The sequence below is a fragment of the Ahaetulla prasina genome, chromosome 2 (genome assembly GCF_028640845.1).
Source record: "Ahaetulla prasina isolate Xishuangbanna chromosome 2, ASM2864084v1, whole genome shotgun sequence".
In the NCBI taxonomy this organism is placed as follows: Eukaryota; Metazoa; Chordata; class Lepidosauria; order Squamata; family Colubridae; genus Ahaetulla; species Ahaetulla prasina.
Window position 1 is genome coordinate 80281886 of NC_080540.1, and position 20008 is coordinate 80301893.

The 20008-nt window shown below is 37.1% G+C and overlaps 1 protein-coding gene across 5 annotated transcripts in view; it reads right to left on the bottom strand.

Annotated features, from left to right (window-relative positions):
* Nucleotides 1-4482: 4482 nt before the first annotated feature.
* The window catches only part of KDM3B (lysine demethylase 3B), a 50014-nt gene continuing 34488 nt past the window's right edge, over nt 4483-20008 (bottom strand). For 2 of the 5 annotated variants that reach the window (XM_058167381.1, XM_058167386.1), the window contains 12 exons: nt 18733-19012; nt 16563-16819; nt 15532-15798; nt 14711-14882; nt 13750-13840; nt 13513-13643; nt 12091-12132; nt 10377-10496; nt 9684-9823; nt 9210-9386; nt 6636-6770; nt 4483-5724 (listed from right to left, as the gene is read on the bottom strand). In XM_058167381.1, the coding sequence (XP_058023364.1) occupies nt 5644-5724; nt 6636-6770; nt 9210-9386; nt 9684-9823; nt 10377-10496; nt 12091-12132; nt 13513-13643; nt 13750-13840; nt 14711-14882; nt 15532-15798; nt 16563-16819; nt 18733-19012 (1893 nt within the window). In that variant the 3' untranslated portion in view covers nt 4483-5643. The remainder of the gene's footprint in view (nt 5725-6635; nt 6771-9209; nt 9387-9683; nt 9824-10376; nt 10497-12090; nt 12133-13512; nt 13644-13749; nt 13841-14710; nt 14883-15531; nt 15799-16562; nt 16820-18732; nt 19013-20008) is intronic. The other 3 variants (XM_058167382.1, XM_058167384.1, XM_058167383.1) reach the window with 3 other exon arrangements.

Genomic DNA, 20008 nt, shown 5'->3' on the forward strand with positions numbered 1-20008 from the left:
TTTCTGCTTTAAGTGGTAGAACCAGAACCATAATCAAACTTCTTGCAGGAGAGAAGATGCCAGCAACCCTGAAAGGAACTTTGAGGTTTTGGACCCAGAAGTTAATTTTAAGAATGCACGCCTTGATGGAAGAACTGTAACATAATTGTAACATAACTAACATAATAATGTATTTAAAGGATGTTATGGAAATGGGACGAGTATTATCTGACAAGATTGAGACTGATCTGAACACAGATTTCAAAATGACAGGCTACAATATTTTTGCAAATTATACTACACTGGACCTACAAAAAGAAATGACTGATGTCTTAATTAAAAAGGAGATACAAATAACAAATCAAGAGAGTAATCTGGATAATTTTTGGGTATTTCAGATAACCGAAGAGGCTTGTTAAAGCTTTTAAATTTGTGAGTAGGAACAAAAGAAAAGTAATCAAGTTATAGGACATTATTTGAAGGGACTAAAGATTAAGGTTGTTAAAAAGAAATATAATAGGTTTATTTAAATAGTTTATCTCGTGGTGAAGGGGGAATTATTTTTTTAACTTTTTTCTTTTTTTTCTTTTTCTGTACTCTTTGGTTTACATTAAATTTTATTTTTTGAAAAAGGAGATAGCTATTCTATTCTGTATTATTCAGATTACCATCTAAAAACTGTGTACAATTCTGGAAATCACAATTTAAAGAAAATTAAGACAAATTAGAATAGTTTTGTATAAGGGAAACAAGAAAAAAATAATTGTAAATTAAACCCTAGAGGGTGGGAGTGAAAGAATGGATGTCTTTCATTTTGAGGAAGGAATATTGGAGAAGGATGGAAACACACCCGGCTTTTCAGATCTTTTAAAGGAGTTTTAGCTGAAGGTGATATTGACATCTCCAGAGAATTCTCAAACAATAGGATCTATTCGAATACATCTAATCTATAGGAAACACTGCAATGTGAACTTTCATAAACTTCACCAGACTGCCTAGGACACACCCCTTCAAGGTGCAGAATATACAGTCAGGTACAGAAATATTGGGACATCGACACAATTCTAACATCTTTGGCTCTATACACCACCACAATGGAGTTGGAATAAAACAAACACAATGTGGTTTCACTGCAGACTGTTAGCTTTAATTTGAGGGTATGTACATCCAACTCAGGTGAACGGTGTAGGACTGATAGCAATTTGCATATGTGCCTCCCACTTGTTAAGGGACCAAAGGTAACGGGACAGTTGGCTTCTCAGCTGCTCCATGGCCAGGTGTGTGATATTCCCTCATTACCTCAATTACAATGTGCAGATAAAAGGCCCAGAGTTCATGTTAAGTGTGCTATTTGCATTTGGAATCTGTTGCTGTCAACTCTCAAGATGAGATCCAAAGAGCTGTCACTATCAGTGAAGCAAGACATCATTAGGCTGAAGAAACAAAACAAACCCATCAGAGAGAGATAGCAAGAACATTAGGCGTGGCCAAAACAACTGTCTGGAACATTCTCAAAAAGAAAGAATGCACTGGTGAGCTCAGCAACACCAAAAGACCCGGGAGACCACGGAAAATAACTGTGGTGGATGACCGAAGAATTCTTTCTCTGGTGAAGAAAATATCCTTCACAACAGTTGGCCAGATCAAGAATACTCTCCAGAAGGTAGGTGTATGTGTGTCAAAGTCAACAATCAAGAGAAGACTTCACCACAGTGAATACAGAGGGTTCACCACAAGATGTAAACCATTGGTGAGCCTCAAAAACAGGAAAGCCAGATTGGAGTTTGCCAAACAACATCTAACAAAGCCTTCACAGTTCTGGAACAAGATCCTATGGACAGATGAGACCAAGATCAACTTGTACCAGAGTGATGGGAAGAGAAGAGTATGGAGAAGGAAAGGAACTGCTCATGATCCTAAGCATAGCACCTCATCAGTGAAGCATGGTGGTGGTAGTGTCATGGCGTAGGCATGTATGGCTACTAATGGAACTGGTTCTCTTGTATTTATTGATGATGTGATTGCTGACAAAAACAGAAGGATGAATTCTGAAGTGTTTCGAGCAATATTATCTGTTCACATTCAGCCAAATGCCGCAAAACTCATTGGACGGCGCTTCACAGTGCAGATGGACAATGACCCAAAGCATACTGCAAAAGCAACCAAAGAGTTTCTGAAGGGACAGAAGTGGAATGTTATGCAATGGCCAAGTCAATCACCTCACCTGAATCCCATTGAACATGCATTTCACTTGCTGAAGACAAAACTGAAGGGAAAATGCCCCAAGAACAAGCAGGAACTGGACAGTTGCAGTAGAGCCCTGGCAGAGCATCACCAGGGATGAAACCCAGCATCTGGTGATGTCTTGTCGTGTCCCACTCCTCCACTGATGGCTGGGTCAGGGAAATCCGAATCAGGCGTGCCTCTGCAGCTCTGCCAAAGTCCTAGCAAAGTCCTCAAGGCAGGCAGGAGACCAGAAAGTGACTTCAGCAAGATAAGGTAGACTTTGCCTGACTCAGAGAATGCCAGAAAGCAGATCCTTTATATAGGCCATGGGGTGTGGCTCCATGACTCAGCATTTATCCAGGCCTGCCCCTCCCTTCCTTCTGTTGACGCTGCCTATCAATTCTCCTGAAGCGAGAGTCACTCCAGTCTGCAGCTGTTGGTAATTGACCTTCCTCAGGCTCACATGCTGTGGGGAAGGGGGAGGGGTCTAGTTGCTCCGTTTGCCTGGGCATGGAGCCAGGGCTGGGGGCTGGAGGCATACTAGGACATTCCTCAGCATTCGGAAGCAGATAAGACGGGCCCGGCTGCGGGGAAAGCAGACGAGGCACAACAAGTCTATGCGTTCTAGACTTCAGGCTGTGATTGACTGCAAAGGATTTGCAACCAAGTATTAAGAAGGGAAAGTTTGATTTGATTATTATTCTGTCCCATTACGTCCCTTAAGAAGTGGGAGGCACATATGCAAACTGCTGTCAGTCCTACACCATTCACCTGAGTTGGATGTACATACCCTCAAATTAAAGCTGACAGTCTGCAGTTAAAGCACATTGTGTTTGTTTCATTCCAACTTCATTGTGGTGGTGTATAGAGCCAAAGATGTTAGAATTGTGTCGATGTCCCAATATTTCTGGATCTGACTGTACATAATTTGCCTGTCTATATTATTAAAGTAGCACTAGCCACTATAGCAAACAGCAGCAATGTGTCATTTGGTATAATCCAGGATCTCACTTCTTTCAGGTTTCCACATTGGCCTTTTGAGTTTAATGCTTAAAAATCCTTCTCCAGTAGTACACATAGTAATATATCTTTGTCACATTAAACATTTGGAAGAACTTCTGAAGATCTCTTAATCATACCAAAGGTTTTCAGCAGTGCGTGTCATTAAAGACTCAGATTGTGAAACTCTAGTAATAGTCAGTCCCATCCTGAAGACATAATAACTATTATTCAAACCAGGATATTTCAAAATTGGATTTGAAACAAGCTTATTCTGAGGGTAGTGATGAGTAGGGAATCCTTTCACAGAAACTGTACAATTATTTTGTCCAAATAATTTTGAGGCAGAAAATCATGTTATTTGAAAAGGTGGTGTCCCTTAATAAAATTTAATAATGAAGTATTCTTATCAAAGTTTACTGATGAAAATAGTGCTTTATAATTAGTATGGCACTATAATGATTCATAGTAGTGTTAATTATGGACCTGAAATAAGGTCATGCATGTTTACAACCTTTCTTCTTCCATAAGATTAGAGATCTGAAAATTAGTTTTAACACAAAGGCTTTGTACCCTTGATAGATTTAGGCTTCTGGAAAAAAATGTTTAACAAAAAAGGAAATAATTTAAAAAAAGAAAAGCACTGAAACCTAGATATGGCTGTATCAGCCTTCAAGCCTGAGACATTAGGAACAGATATCATGTAAGTTACCAATTTCACAAATTTAAAGAATTCTAGCTACAATTAGATGCAGAATACTTTCGGGAAACTTTAAACCAAATTTGCACTTCAAATAAATTATGCAAAGAAAGTACACATATGAATTGAGATACAGTGCTATAAAGATGCAAACATGCAACTTTTTTGCATCCTTGTTTTTTCCTGAGCTCTGTGAACAGCTTTTACCGTTTATTGAGATTTTGAAAGTGTTTTGAGTCAAGTGTAATGCGGTGCAGTGGAAGATGTCCACAGAAATACAAACAAGGCTTGAGTACCTGACTATTTCAATCAAGTTGCAGGTTTGCCTGCTCCCTAAAAAGTCAGTCCCTGATTACGAAGGACTTGGAAGGAAAACAATGTACCAGACTTCAGAGTTGCCTTTCTCAAAAGCATGTATGTATGTAGCTCACAGAGATTTGAGGGTAGGAAAGAGAATAGAAAAGAAAAAATATCTATTCAAAAGCTTGGAGGTGAGGGGAGACAGACATGCTTGCTTTTCCTACTTCTGTATCTCCCCATGAATTTCCAGTATAGGTACAATATAGGTCAAAGACAAGTCTACAGTAAATGACTTTTATTTTTTAAAAAATGAAATAACCGTGAACATATTAACAGGCCTGCAGGTGGCACTACAGTACAGCTGGATAGAAGGTAGATACAGTCCCAATGAACAGTAAAACAATGGAATCCATCAGTTCAATGGTGACAATTCTGAATACAACTCTATCAAGCAGGAACATTTTACTGAAAATATTTCTGGACAAAGCTGATATTGAAAATTATTTCTGGGAAGCAGTAGTCCCAATCTAAAACTGACAACTGGTATTTACCAGTTTAGGGAGAGGTGTACAACACCTCCAAAACATAAAAGTTCTTTTCCCCCCTTTATATCTTTGTATTGGAAGTAAAATTATTTTTAGCTCTCCTCAGGCCAATTGTGCTATTGGGAATTATTTCTAAGAATAATTTCTGGAAAAGTTTTATTGAAAGGAAGACTAAACACAATGTGCCTTTCCTTGTAGTCCAGGAACTGTTGTGGTATTTCAAATTCTAAAAATATCTACTTTCATGAAATACTGTTTCACTACAAACCTAGTTTTTCACTAAATACACATTTTTTTAAAAAATCCTGGAGCCCTCTGGGAAAATCAGTGGTTTCTCTCTGTGTTTCTGCATTTCTACAGTGTATAAAGAACTCTTAAAGGGAGCATGAAGAACAATTTCTTTTTTCCTTAGCTATGTCACAGACAGGAGATCTCATGTTCATGTTCTTGCAGCCAGGATGCTGGCGTGTATAATCATTCAGAGCTAGCTATTTAGGTCTTCAATAAAATGTCCAACCTTGCATCATTCTTCCTAACTTACTGGAAAGACTAATTAGGTATGAAAAAAGAGTCACACATTTTTCTATTCATCATATGCAGGAACACCACCTGGTTTCCATACAATTTCAATTTGCAAAAGGCCACCAGAAAGGGACTCGGCACCCTTCATTCTTCAGGAATTCTGTAGATTATTGTGACCATCTATTAGATATTCAAGACTGAGGCAGCATATAGGCAGTGGCTGGAGAGTGTAATGAATGCCATGGCATCTCTTAGTGAGAGGTTTCAGAGTCCTTCAGAGGCAGCCACGTGCATCCCCTTTCTATACTGTGAGCAAAAACAAAACAAAACAAAACAATTCCGGGGGAGGGAGGGGGTTGGAATCATCCATTCCTAAGATCTAGCCAGTTTGGATTCATGAGCTTTCAGTGTGCCAACAGCATCTTTGACTGCATGGTAGATAATGTTCTTCACCTGCAAAGAGAATGTAATGAATGAATGTAATGAAGAATAAGACCATAAAGAAGTGTTTCCATCTCTTTTGTTACTAATTATCAGAGTTCTTTATCAATTGCCTATAAAGTTTGAACATGTATAAGGACAGAACATCAACTAAAGTGATGGAGCTATCTAGTAGAAAGCTTATGTGCAAATGGTTAGCTGATTTCCTCTTTAATATTCATATGCAATTTGTTGATAATATTCTGCATAAGAATATAAGATCTTTATAAAAGGCATGCTAAACAAGTTGAATTGCTTTAATTTCCACATACATATACATGGAATTGTGATGTTCAACAACAATACATCAATAGTAATGTACTTTTTTTAAAAAGTAACTCAAAAATTGTTGTATTCATTTTTTATTAGGAAATTTAAAGAACTGCAACCTAAACCTTTAACCCCTGGCATTTCTGAATAAGATTTTGCAACTCCATTCATCTTGCAAACACCAAACCTCTAAATAGTTTACCACTGTTTCTATCTTAAGGGAACTAAGGATGGATAGGAGTTTCTTCCCTATAACTAATATAAATAAATATAGGATATGTGAAGATCCAAGAATATTGTGTTTTTAAGTCTCCAGTACTCTGTGCAATACTCTCAATACTACTCTCTCCAATACTCTCAATAATCTCTATGTAGAACCTTTAATCAGAAAGACTATTATGAGAAGCCAACAAATTGTATAAATTCATCTGAAATAAACCTGAAACTGATATAACTATGTCTTAGAATTTCATTCAGTTAATATGGCCATAAAATACCTCCTTTTTCAATAAAAAAATTTAGTAGTACAATTTATTTTTTGCAAATGGTATTCCTTCCTTCTTAGAAACATGTTATTCATCAGAGGTTTTACCAGAAGATTTGCAAACATTTACCTGCAGCTTATCCTCATGGTTTGTGTGAGTATTAGATAGGTGCCTGAATTCTTGAGTCAGACGGAAGCAGTGTTTCACATGTTCTGGAGATACAAAATCTTCTGCCACTTTAATGCAGCTATACAAATTATGAACCTGAATAAACAAGAAAAACAATTATTTATTTATTTTATTTATTTATTTTTCATATTTTTATACCGCCCTATCTCCCTAGGGACTCAGGGCGGTTCACAACCAGATAAAAACATACATATAAATACAAATAAAACATCCATTAAAAAACTTATTATAATTGGTAGTGTACAACCCCATAATGCTAAGAATCCAACATATTCACCACTGGATTTGGTATAAGAAATCTAAATAGATGAATTTAGCAGTTCTCATGGACAATTTATGATACTCATGAAAAAAATCCATTAAAACAACGTATTACAATCTTAGACTTACAATCACAATTGGGACCAGAATCTCAGTTGTTGAACGAAACAATCGTTAAGTGAGATGACACATAGCCACTTACTGCAATCGATTATTGCAATCCTGTAACTCCTGGTTGTGCTTGTTAAGCAATCTTGTGAGTTGATACCTGCCACTCCACCCTGGAGCTAAAAATCCTCCATTGCTGAAAATCCTGTTTGGATTTCAGCACAGACCTTTTTCCACCAGCCCAACTTGCAGCCTTCCCTGCCAGCTTCCACACTGACTTTCTGGGGAAGCCATCAGGGAAGATTGCAAATGGTGATCACATGACTGTTAAGTGCGAACAGGTCGCCAAGCACTCAAATTTCAATTACATACATGGGTACTACAATCTCCATAACTTCAGTCACAGGTCATAAATACCCTTCGTTCATCATCCTAACTCTGAACAGTCGCTGAATGAATAAGCCAGAACTATGTATTAATTACTGGATACAAATAGTTCTCTCTTAATACTAATTGGGACCAGAATTTCCATAGTTAAGCAAAGCAGTCCTTAGGCAAAACATTGTGACTGTGTGGATTAGTGATGGCAGTTCTAGTAGTCCTGATTGTGAATATTAGATGAGAAATATGCTGTCATTAGATAAGCACTTCACGCTTCTCCTGCCATCCTGGTGCCTCCTCCCCAGCCAGGCCTGATGTGCTCCCTTCAGTAGATGAGGTTCACTGCCCTCACCTCTGCTTCAATTTCCCCATCTGTCTCACCCCTATCTATTTCTGTCCTCTTGACTGCCTGTACTCTGATACCACCTTCCACCCTCTTGCTGCTGGCCTGTGATCCAGGTGCCAGACATGAGGGTAGTCCGAGGAGCGCGTGGTGAATTTGTCTGCCAAACAGAGCTCCCTGGGCCAAACTGGCAGAGGAAGTAAGGTGGCAGCTCCCTGCGTGAAGGGGTGACTGTCAGGCAAGGTGGCAAGGTTTTGCAAGGTCTTGCACAATGTCAATAGCTGCCATCTTTGCCCAGGGAGCTGCTCACCGGTACCTCTGCCATGCGTGCTCTGTTGGCCCATCCCACTGCCTCCTCTCCGGGCTGGCCTTACAACTCCCTTCTGCAGATGAGTTTCCATTGCGCTTGGAGTGGGCTGCACCCTTGTCTCTGGTATATGGATCTCAGGCCAGCAGCAGCAGAAGACAAACAAAGGTCAGCTGACAGAAGAGCCACTGGTGAAATTCAATTTTTTTTACTATCGATTCTATGGCTGTGGCTTGGTGAGCATGGCAGGGGAAGGATACTGCAAAATCTCCACTCCCACCCCACTCTGGGGCCAGCCAGAGGTGGTCTATTTGCTGGTTCTCTGAACTGCTCAAAATTTCCACTACCAGTTCTCCAGAACCTGTCAGAACCTGCTGGATTTCACCCGAGTGGAGGTGAATAAAGGGCAGTCAAAACAGTAGAGGAGAGGAGATAAACGTGGATGGGTTGCCAAGTGCCAAATTTTGTTCATATGTTCATAAAATAATAATAATAATAATAATAATAATAATAATAATAATAATAATAATAATAATAATAATAATAATAATAATAATTTAATTTGTATACCGCCCTTCTCCCGAAGGACTCAGGGCGGTTTACAGCCACAATAAAACACAAAAACAACACATACAATATTAAAAACAAACATTAAAAAACTTATTCAATTTGGCCCCATTTTAAAATACAATATCGACCCTGTAAAATTAATAAAAATTTAAACCCATAAAATCAGTTAAAAATTTAAAAAATTCAAGCCAGTCCAGCGAGACGGAATAAATAAGTTTTAAGTTCGCGGCGAAAGGTCCGGAGGTCGGGTAGTTGTCGAAGTCCAGGGGGAAGTTCGTTCCACAGGGTAGGAGCCCCCACAGAGAAGGCCCTTCCCCTGGGAGCCGCCAGTCGACATTGCTTGGCTGACGGCACCCTAAGGAGTCCCTCTCTGTGAGAACGCACCGGTCGCTGGGAGATAGAAGATGGCAGTAGACGGTCCCGTAAATATCCCAGTCCTAAGCCATGGAGCGCTTTAAAGGTGGTCACCAATACCTTGAAATTGCTACAGGTGTAACTTTTTAAAAACCCAGTGTTCTGCAGGGTGGCCCAAAATTCCACTCACCTGATGTGGAGCCCCTGCAGGAATAAATACAGCATCTCCCAGGAACTGCACAATTGCCCAACCTTGTACTCCATATTCCTCATACAGACGCTTACGAAGGATCTGGTCCAGATACCAGCTTTGGTCATGGATTGGATCATGATCAGGAGGATTTTCTTGCCCCTGTTCTTCACCAACCTAGTGCAAATGTATTGAGATTCAATTGTTATAGATCTACTGGATAGCTGAAGGATCACCTCCTACTTGCAAATTATCTCATTAGTGGAATATTAGCCTTGTTTAAACAGTTCTACAGCAATGGTGGGGGGAGGGGAGGGAATCCAATTTTCACAACTAAAATTGCTGAATGTATGACCAGATGCCAATATTAGTTTCATAAAGGTAAATTTAAGAGTTAGGTAAATCTCAGAAATTTAAAATAAATTATTTGGAAAAGCAAAACCTGTGGTAAATTCTCTACGTGAAATTCCTTACCTTCCGAAGAAGCTCCCTGATTTTTTCAGCATCCTTAGCAGCATAAATGTGCCACAGTGCCCCTGGCTTCTCCTTTGCTTCATGGATTCGCTGTTTTGTAACATCATCGGCATCCCCTTCATCTATGGTTTTTAACACCTCTGAAATCCAATTCAATAACATATATAGCTTTTTTACTAAGATTTGCAAGAAATAAGCAATTTTGGTATACATCATCATACTATAGGCGAGTGCCAGGAAAAATCTGTAACTGTATTTCCTTCTGATAAAAAAACACCAATTACCTCATGTATAACTTAATTGTCTTAAGAGAATGTATTTTTTATAAGCTCAAGAGCATGCCTGGCTATCTACCCCAGGAAAAACTCACAAAGCCATTCTTGTTCATGTATGGTTAGGCATTCTGTTCATGCATTGCCTTGCTCAGTTAGTACTGCAAAAACACATTTTACTTTTCATAATGTTCCTCATAGGTTATCAACGGGGGCATTGCTTAAAGAAGTTGATATATCTATACAAAATTAAAAACTCACTCATGACTCGATAGTTGTTTGTTTCTCCCATTGTTCCTCTGATGATTTTTGTTCACAAGTATTATAAGCAGAAAGAGCAACAAAGAAACAAACAAAAATAAAACAAACAGAAATTCAAGTTAATCCCTGAAAAAAAAAATCAGCTTGGAAAAAAGCTTACCATCATCATGGGCACCATCCCCAATAGGAATTCCAACATACACCATAACATTAACTGCATCTGATACATCTAAATGTAAATTAGTTGTACCAACTCTTCGGTCTTCTGCCGTTATTAGTCCTATGAACAAAGCAACAGACAAATAATCTTTATCCTACTGGTATTAGTATTTTTATCTGTGTATAGCAGCCCTGCTTAACTAACTTCCCTATTATGGAATAACAACTCCTTGTTGCTTCATAGATAATTCCCTTTATGCTGAAGGGGCTTTTGCATCCCAAACAATGCTATGAATTAAACTGTGGGGAATCTGCACTCATGCAAGAGTCACCCAACAGCCAAGAGATAAACTACATGAAATGACATGTAGCTGCTGATGTGCCTGGAGGGGGGGGGGAAGTTTGAAGCTGAAAACATGCATATCACTGCAATGTGGAATGTCAGAGCCATGAACCTTGATGCAATCAGAGCTGAAATACCACAATAGAACACTGATATTCTGGAAATGTGCAAAATGAAATGGATCTGGAATGGATCACTTCCCATTAGAGTGCATACAATCTTCTACTGCTAACAAAGACATCATAGAAGAAATAAAATAGCTATCATTATTAACCAAAGAATGTCACTGCTTGAATATAATCCAAAAACGGCAGACTTCAACTAATATTAAATTAGCAAGCTAACTAGCACTACACTGATCCAAATCTACACTCCGATCCTTGACGCAGAGAAAAGTGAACAATTATTTGGCCAACTTGCATTGTCTTGTCAACACCACCAAAAAAAAAGATCTCATGTTAATTACAGAAGACTGGAATAATAATACTGAAAGTTAAAAAAAAAAGCTTTTGGAATAAAGGAAAAAATGATCCTACAATATGAAATGAAGCAGGAAGGAGTGCTGTCAAATGTCTCTCACTCTCTCCCAACAATCTTCAAACCACTGTAAATGGACATCACCAGATGGCAACACAAAAAACAAATTGATTATATACACAGTAAGCAAAGATTGATGAAAACTCTATATTTAGTCAGCAAAAACAAGATTTGCTGCTGACTGCAGGGTACATCACAATTATTTGCAAAATTAAACTTTAAGAAAAACAAATAAAGCCATCAGATTAACAAGAACTCAGCAATTCTTCACATGATGATATGACAAAGGTAAAGAATATATTTAGTGAATTAACTGATAGAGTGTCTAGAGAATTCTAGACTGAAATCGATGACATCATTAAAGATGAAGCAAACAACAATATCCCAAAAGCAAAAGAAAGCAAACTATCTGACATACTAAAAAATAACTGAAAAAAGGCAGAGCTCAGAAGTTAATATAGACAGAGGAAAATTTGCCATTCTAAACATTTCCAAATAACAGCCGATTGAGACAAGGAGTTGTATTTAAATAAGCAAGACAAAGAAGTTGAGGTTAACAATCAAACTGAAAGGGCCAAGGAATTAAGAAAATTACAGAAATCAAGAGATCTTCCTGTGTGAAGATGATATAAAAATGTCCAAAAAGGCAAAAGGATATCAAAAAGATATTGTATAAATGTACAATAGAAGTACACAAAACAGGTCCCCAAAAATGACATGTATATGATCATTGAATCAGTCAGATGTTCTGGAAGTAGATGAGTCCAAGAAAATATTGCTAAAAATAAAGTTGCAGGAGTTGGTGAAATATCAGCAGAACTGTTTAAAATCTTACCAGATGATTCAGTTGAAGAGGTACAGTACATATTTTGTAAGCCTGTACAAAAAACATAACAGTAGTCAAAGGACTAGAAAAAGTAGATTCAAATTCCAAATATCAAAAAAAGCAATCCTAGATAATGATCAAGCTACAGAATAATTGAACATATTCCATATCTTTGGAAGATAATGCTCAAGACTCTGCAATTTAGACTTCAACGTATTTGAAACAAGAACTACCTGATGTACAAACTGGGTTCAGAAAAGCCAGGGGCATCTAAGATCATATTGCTAACATCCAATAAATAATGCAAAAGGTAAGTAAGTTCCCAAAATATATCTATTTTTGCTTTATTGATTATACAAAGGCTTTTCATGATGTATATCTTAAATGTTTATAGACCTTAAAACATGGATGTACTGGGCCATCTCACCTGTCTAATGAAAAATTTCTATGGTGAAAGGAAGCAACAGTTGAAAAGGAAAATGAAGGAAATAAATATCAAAATTGGGAAAGGAATACACCATTTTTTATACTATCACCTTATATTTAACTTGGAGAAGAAGTTGGGATTAAAATTGCTGAAAAGAAATTAGAAGTAAAATTGCTGGAAGAAACATTCATAATCTCAAGTATGTCATGGAGGAAAGGAATACATAAGAAATCTCTTACTAAAGATGAAAGAAGAAGTGCAGAAGTTAGTTGGGCTCTCATTATTAAAACAACTAAGGATATGGCAGCAACTAGTGTTAATTCAATGCAAAGAAGAGAAGAAGCCAAAGTAGTAATAGGCTTTGCTTTCCTAGGCTTAAAAGTTCCAAGAATAGCCACAATATAAAGAGATGTTTAGGACAAAAACAGATGAAGCCAAAAATTCAATTGCAGAGATGATATACTAAGTGTACATATTGGTTTGGTTTTCCCTGTTGCACTATATGGCTGCAAAAGGCTAAATGAAGAAAAACTGTTATCACTGAAATGTGATGTTGGGAAAAAATTGTTGAGTATCTCAACAATTCTCAAAAAGAATGAAGAAATTGGTGTGGAACAATTGTATTATTTATACCGTATCAGTTATGCTAATTATATAAATGTATGTAAATGACATAATTTAATGATGTCATTGTCAAAACACCTAAATCACAGTGAAAATTTGGCTCTTTGGATATTAGAAGAGATACTGCAATCTAATATAGAAAATAATTGGTACACAAGCCCATCATACTTCAATTTGAAAGTTATGTATTCTTAACAAATTTCTTTAACTAGTATGCATGTTTTCATTTTTGCATTAATTTTTAATCTTAAAAAATAAATTCTAAACAAATGTTTCTATCAAATTTTGTTGCTTATTTATTCATAGTCATATCTCGCTCCAAATATTTTCACTTTTAGGACCATTAATAGGCATCAAAACACAACTTTTAAATCACGCACCATATGCATTGTACATTTTGGGGCCTAGATCAGGCCGCACAAAGTAACTTGGCAACCTAGATGCCAGATTCAGTCTTCCATCTCTTTTAGTATATTCTGGAAGCGGAAGATTCTCCATTAAATCTGCGAACCTGAAATAGGCAAATATAATATTAGACACAAGCATATAAAAAAATTAACAATACAATACCCAAATAAGCAACCTTTGTCTTCAATCATCCAACAGAAGTAACTTACCTTGTAGGCATCATATCCCTAAAATCCTCTCCTGGAGGCCAATCTTTTAACTTCAGTACCATAGGCTGCCCATCGTCTGCCCTTAGTCGTTCTGCAAAGAAGTAATTACATGCAGCTTATTCCTCAACATTTTATTGAATTATAGAATAATATGCAATCCCCTCCTTCCTCACTTTTCTTTCCCCTTCTCCTCTCCACAGTATCTTCCTAGTTGCTTTTGTATTTTTGCATTTTATTACATAATTTAATAAAATGTTGAGGAATATAGCTTATGAGTTCTGTTCTCCCTTTTTTTTTTACGAAGTACAAGAGTGACAATTTAGATTTGCAATTATACAGCCGAAGTAACAAATCAGAAAAATGTTAGATTCAAAACAATTTAGCATTTATTGATTAGTTTATATTGGACAAGCCAAATCTTTTATAGCGCTCTCGGGCACTTGATAGAATATTTTGTATGATGCATAACGTATGATGCCAGATTATATGTTCATCAAAATGCCTGATGTTGATGAAAACATTGTCTGATTGTTCTGTTTGAATAATCATATATTAGTGTGATTATCTTTATGTGGGAACTGTGAGCAATATAATGTATATAAGATTTGGTATTGGACCCAATGACAAAATACTACAAAAACTGAGTACATAATAATACAAAAAAATCTAATCATTACCACAAATTAAATCAACTTTTTCAACATCTAAAATGTAAAGAAGGACATTAACATAAAAGAGCAGGTAAGGTGGAAGAACACATCTTCATATTATAATTAAAAAGTGTGTATTATTAACAAAAAGCCCTTAGGAAAACTGCATTGGTACAATAATTTGTTCTGTGCAAATATACTTTAAAAAAAAAAGCTAAACTGAGAAAGTCAGCACATTTTTCACAACGTGTAGGAATTCACAAAAGAGAATGGAAGTCAGAACATGATCTCATCTATCAGACTCCACTTACTAGAAATGATTTCAAAGCCATCCCAGAAGTCACGCACTTTAACATCTGAGATTATGGCACAATTTCTACAATTGACCAGATCTACATCCTGATCTCCAAATTCTTGGCTAAATGCATCTGGTTTCCAAAGTTCAGGCTTCAGTTTCTTATGAACACCAGAAACTAGAACAGGCTGCAGAAGGATAAATAAAATAGATAAGGAATTATTCTAATATATAAGATTTCTTAAAAAGATAGCTGGAAATGAATAAATGTACATAATAGAAATAATCCAGTAAAAGTCATTGAAACAAAGCTGGTTAAAACACACCTCACTGCAACAGAGTGAAAAACAATTATCATGAAGGACAGCTTTAAGTAATGATTAAATAAAACCCAGTTAACATAACTGCTCAGTTTATGTTTATATCTCTTTTTTTGACTCAAACGAAGAGTTATGCATATTTACAAAACTAAGCCAGTTAAGTTTCTATGTTAAGAACCACTGCTGCTTAGTGTACAATTAATGAAAGTACATATTTATCTGTATAGTTTAATTAAAAAGTAAAATTACTAATTGTACATGTTTTTCAACTATTTTGAAAACTATGAATAGTCTAATTTCTGACAGTTGCATTGTGTATTTGGCATTTTCTAATTATGGTTTGACTCTAAGCAAAGACTTGACTTCTTAAGATATTATATTCTGTTCAGATTCAAATTTCTACGCCTTTACTGTGTATTTCCTAGTTAACAGTATTTTCACAGCAGTTACGTTTGTCTTAAGAATAATACATACATTTTTACAATATAAAAGATGATCTGACTTTTTAAAAATTTACCTGTCCTTGTTTCCAACATTCTCTGAAGATCTTCCAGTTGTTCTTGTTGCTGGGGTCATGAAGACATAAAAGTCTTCCATCACAAAGCCAAGAATGAGAAGTATGTGGGTCTAGCACATTTAAACCCATTACCATTTCTTTTACTTCTTTAGGGGTATCAGCTACACTGCTTGCTCGCTTGGCAGCATCAGACATTTTCTTATTTTCCACTACTGATGCAATTATATGATCAAGGAAGTTTGGCAAACTGGCTTTACTCTTGGCCCCCTAGAAAACAGAATTCACATAACCACCTAAGTACTCTGCTAAATTAAGGAATAAACCAAATAAACACTTAGAGAAAGTGTTTGGTTGAATCACTTTCAACCAAATAAACACTTAGAGAAAAATGAACAGCTGGCAGAAAGGAAAAACTCTAACCCCTTGGATATGTTAATTACATTCTCTAATGGCACAAATGAATATTGTACTAATAGTATCCTTTAAGTTAAACGTATTTATCATATACTGCAGACCCGTCAAATTGCCATGCCCACCCCGGCTCCGCAAAGGCAAAAATATTGTGATACATCACGATCCAGTCGAGTATGATACCCCTGATCTATGGACTTAAAATATAATATACCCATATTCGAAGACTGCCAGTCATGAATCTGTGTAATGTCTTTAAAGGAATACCCAATACATTATGTTTCTGTGAGTTGACTGGGCCAAAGCCTTACTGCATTCAAGCTATGCTCTTCAAATGGGCCTGCCTGGTCCAATGGGACTGCTTTGGAGGTTGGACAGAGGTAAGATGAAGGAATGGTAACCCTTCTAGCAGTCATCTATTTCATAGAGTCCCACCCATTGTGGTCCAATGCCTATTTCAATTAATTTTATTCTCTCATATTGTTTTAGTTCATGGTATTCTCACTTGCATCTATTTTTCCATGATCAAGTATTCTACTTCTAACACCTCATTCCTTTAAGTTAGACAACCACTTTTTAATCTACCTAACTAGGCAGTTTAAAAAAAAAGTGTTCCTTACTGTGGAAGCTCCAGAAAAAACAGGAGGGAAAGGAATCCCTGAATCAAGTGAGGTCTGAGGCAGCTTTCCAGGTCCAGAGTTAAGCAAATCACGAAGACTGGAACCTTCTGTCTTGTTGCTTGAGGCAACTGGACCCAGCAAGAGACTATTAAAAAGCTTTGGAGTTAAAGGTGAGGCTTTTGTGTTGGAGTTAAAGGAATCCAAACCAAAAGGCGATGGAGATTCTTTATTGAGTACTGATCTCAAAGAACCTGCTTCTGAAAAACCATAAAGGACAGCATATAAAAAAAAGAACAATTTTAAAAACAGAAGTACTTCAATAGCAGTATAATAGAGGTTGAGTACAATTACTCATTAAAAATGCAAGAATAGCATTAATAACTGTATCTGCGATCTATATTGGGATGATGGTGGAGAGGGAGGAAGGAGAGGAAAATAGGTTTATGTAGCAGGTTACATGTAAAACAGACTATACTGTATCGTTCAGCAAGGAAATCACTTAACATCTCATGTTTTCAGGCAATCTCAGGCCTCACCAAACACAATGCAGTTATAATTGTTGATTAATAAGCCATTCTATGTATCTGATGAAATCAGGCATATAACATAATATCAGAATTGGAAGGGACCTTGGAGGTCTTCTAGTCCAACCCCCTGCTCAAGCAGGAAACCCTACACCATTTTAGATAAATGGTTGTCCAATCTCTTCTTAAAAACTTCCAGTGTTGGAGCACTCACAACTTCTGCAGGCAACTCATTTCAGTGTTTAATTGTTCTAACTGTCAGGAAATTTCTCCTTAGTTCTAGGTTGGTTCTCTTCTTGATTAGTTTCCACCCATTGCTTCTTGTCCTGCCCTCAGGTGCTTTGGAGAATAGTTTGACTCTCTCTTCTTTCTGGCAGCCCCTGAGATATTGGAACACTGCTATCATGTCTCCCATAGTCCTTCTTTTCATTAAACTAGACATACCCAGTTCCTGCAACCATTCTTTATATATTTTAGCCTCCAGTCCCCTAATCATCTTTGTTGCTCTTCTCTGCACTCTTTCTAGATTCTCAATGTCTTTTTATATCATGGTGACCAAAACTGGATGCCAGTTCCAGTGTGGTCTTACCAAGGCATTATAAAGTGGTATTAACACTTCACGTGATCTTGATTCTATCCCTCTGTTAATGGAGCCATCAAAGCTTTGGTTTGTTTCAATCTAGATTTTTGAACTCAGAACAGCACTTGGTTTTTGGGTGGCCTGCACATCAGGAGAAAACTAATACCTTAACTGGATTACTGCGTAATTCAATTGAATTGAATCGAGTCTGTATGATTACATATTTAATAAACTTTATTAAATATGTAAATTAATGCAGCTGAGGACTGTGTTGGCTTTTTTGGCAGCTGCAGCATATTGCTGGATCATATTTAAGTGATTGTCCACTAGGACTCCCAAGATCCTTCTCACAGTTACTACTGTTGAGCCAGGTACTACCTATTCTATACTTGTGCATTTGGTTTTTCTTGCCTAAATGTAAAACTTTTTCTCTACACTGGATTTCATTTTGTTAGATAGGGTCCAGTGTTAAAGTCTGTCAAGATCCTTTCCATATCTTGAGCCTATCTTTTGGAGTATTGTAGCAAAGTATACTCCTGTTAGTAGCAAAATAAACTCCTATCTCCTATATTTTGCTATTAAGACTGAGAAGACTGATAGATCAGTAGTTAGCCTGAAGATTCCAGTTACCTTTTCCTTGAAATTAATTATTGACAAACATGTCATAGAAAAGTAATAATTTCTCATTATCTGCAAATTATACAGAATAAAGATACCAAACATGTTCAAACAGTGAACACACAGTGCCTGAATACCTAAATTATGCTAAACACACACAACACATACGAAGAAATCCAAATAAATTATAATAAGGGAAAAACTCTGCTTTAAACAGCAAAGTCAGCCCTAAGTGAACAAAAACTTCAACCACAGTTGCTCTTTTAGACTATGCCAATTTGATTTTTTTTTACCATCTGGTAAAAAAAATGGTAAAGACTACTTGAGACTCGAAAAGCAGTTTACTTGGAAACGTCCCCGACTCTCTTTGTTTTTCAGATCATTGTCTTCCTTGCCACACTAGACACTGGGCCACCAACTAAAATTTTTCAGTTAATCAACAGCTTACCTTTTGTTTCTTCTTTTGCCTTCTGAGTTGCTAAATCTGCAAGCCAATGCAATGCTGACGAAGGACTTGCTTCTGGACACAGTGATTTGTTAGGCTTCATTTCCCCACTGTTGCCGGGAGCTGTGGGCTCTGCTTTAATGGGCTCCTCTACTTTGGCTTCTACAGTTTCAGATTTTGGAGTATTTGTGTCCAATGGCTCATTCTCAGTTGTCCCTGCGGCACGGGAAAATGTGCTTTCACTTGCAGGACCTGGTACACCAGGATTCATACTGGGCAGCTGCTGACATAGGATCACACGCAAAGAGTCAAAAATACCTTAACCAATCAATAAAAACCAACACCAATACTAGTTAAAGTAAGAATAAAATTATTTCAAAACGCAATAGCTATTACCATATTGTGAAAACCATGATTACAAGTTCACTGATATCATTTGATAATTAACCATTAAATGATATTAAGTAACCAGATCTATATTTTAATATGTTTACAGAATATTCAACGAACAGTCACTTCTGGCTAAAGTTGTGAATGCTGAAAGTCTGTAGAGATTCTCAATTCATCCGAGTCATGGTTGTCCCAAAGGTGTTTTTTTCAGGAGGCAACTGAACTTTCTGGGGTTTTTGTTTTTTTTGAAGTTATTTCGTTTCTTATCCAAGAAGCTTCTTCACCTCTGATAGGATAGTGGGGAATGGAAGGATTTATATTCCTTGCAGACAGCTGGTAATCTGTATCCTTTTAGAGGGTCTTTGAAGCACTTGGAGGTTTATCTGTGTCCTCAGAATCATCTGGGTAGTGATACTCTAAAAGAATTCAGAAGCTTCTTGGATGAGAAGCAAAACGTCTTCAAAAGAAAAAAAAACAAGAAAGTCCAGTTGCCTCCTGAAAGAAGCATCTTTGGGACTGTGACTGGTAACCGACAGAAACAAATACAGGATGGAAAGGAAGTTTAACAAACTACTAAGACCCCATCCTTAAAATATTCAGTAGCCAGAACCATTTTCTTCGGAATGCAAGATTCTTTATTTGATCATTTCCCTAGCCAACGTTATACCCATTGCATTATATTCATAATTTTCCTTAAAAGGTAAAGGTTCCCCTCGCACATGTGCTAGTTGTTCCCGACTCTAGGGGGCGGTGCTCATCTCCATTTCAAAGCCGAAGTGCCAGCGCTGTCCGAAGATGTCTCCGTGGTTATGTGGCCGGCATAACTCAACGCCAAAGGTGCACGGAATGCTGTTATCTTCCCATCAAAGGTGGTCCCTATTTTTTCTAC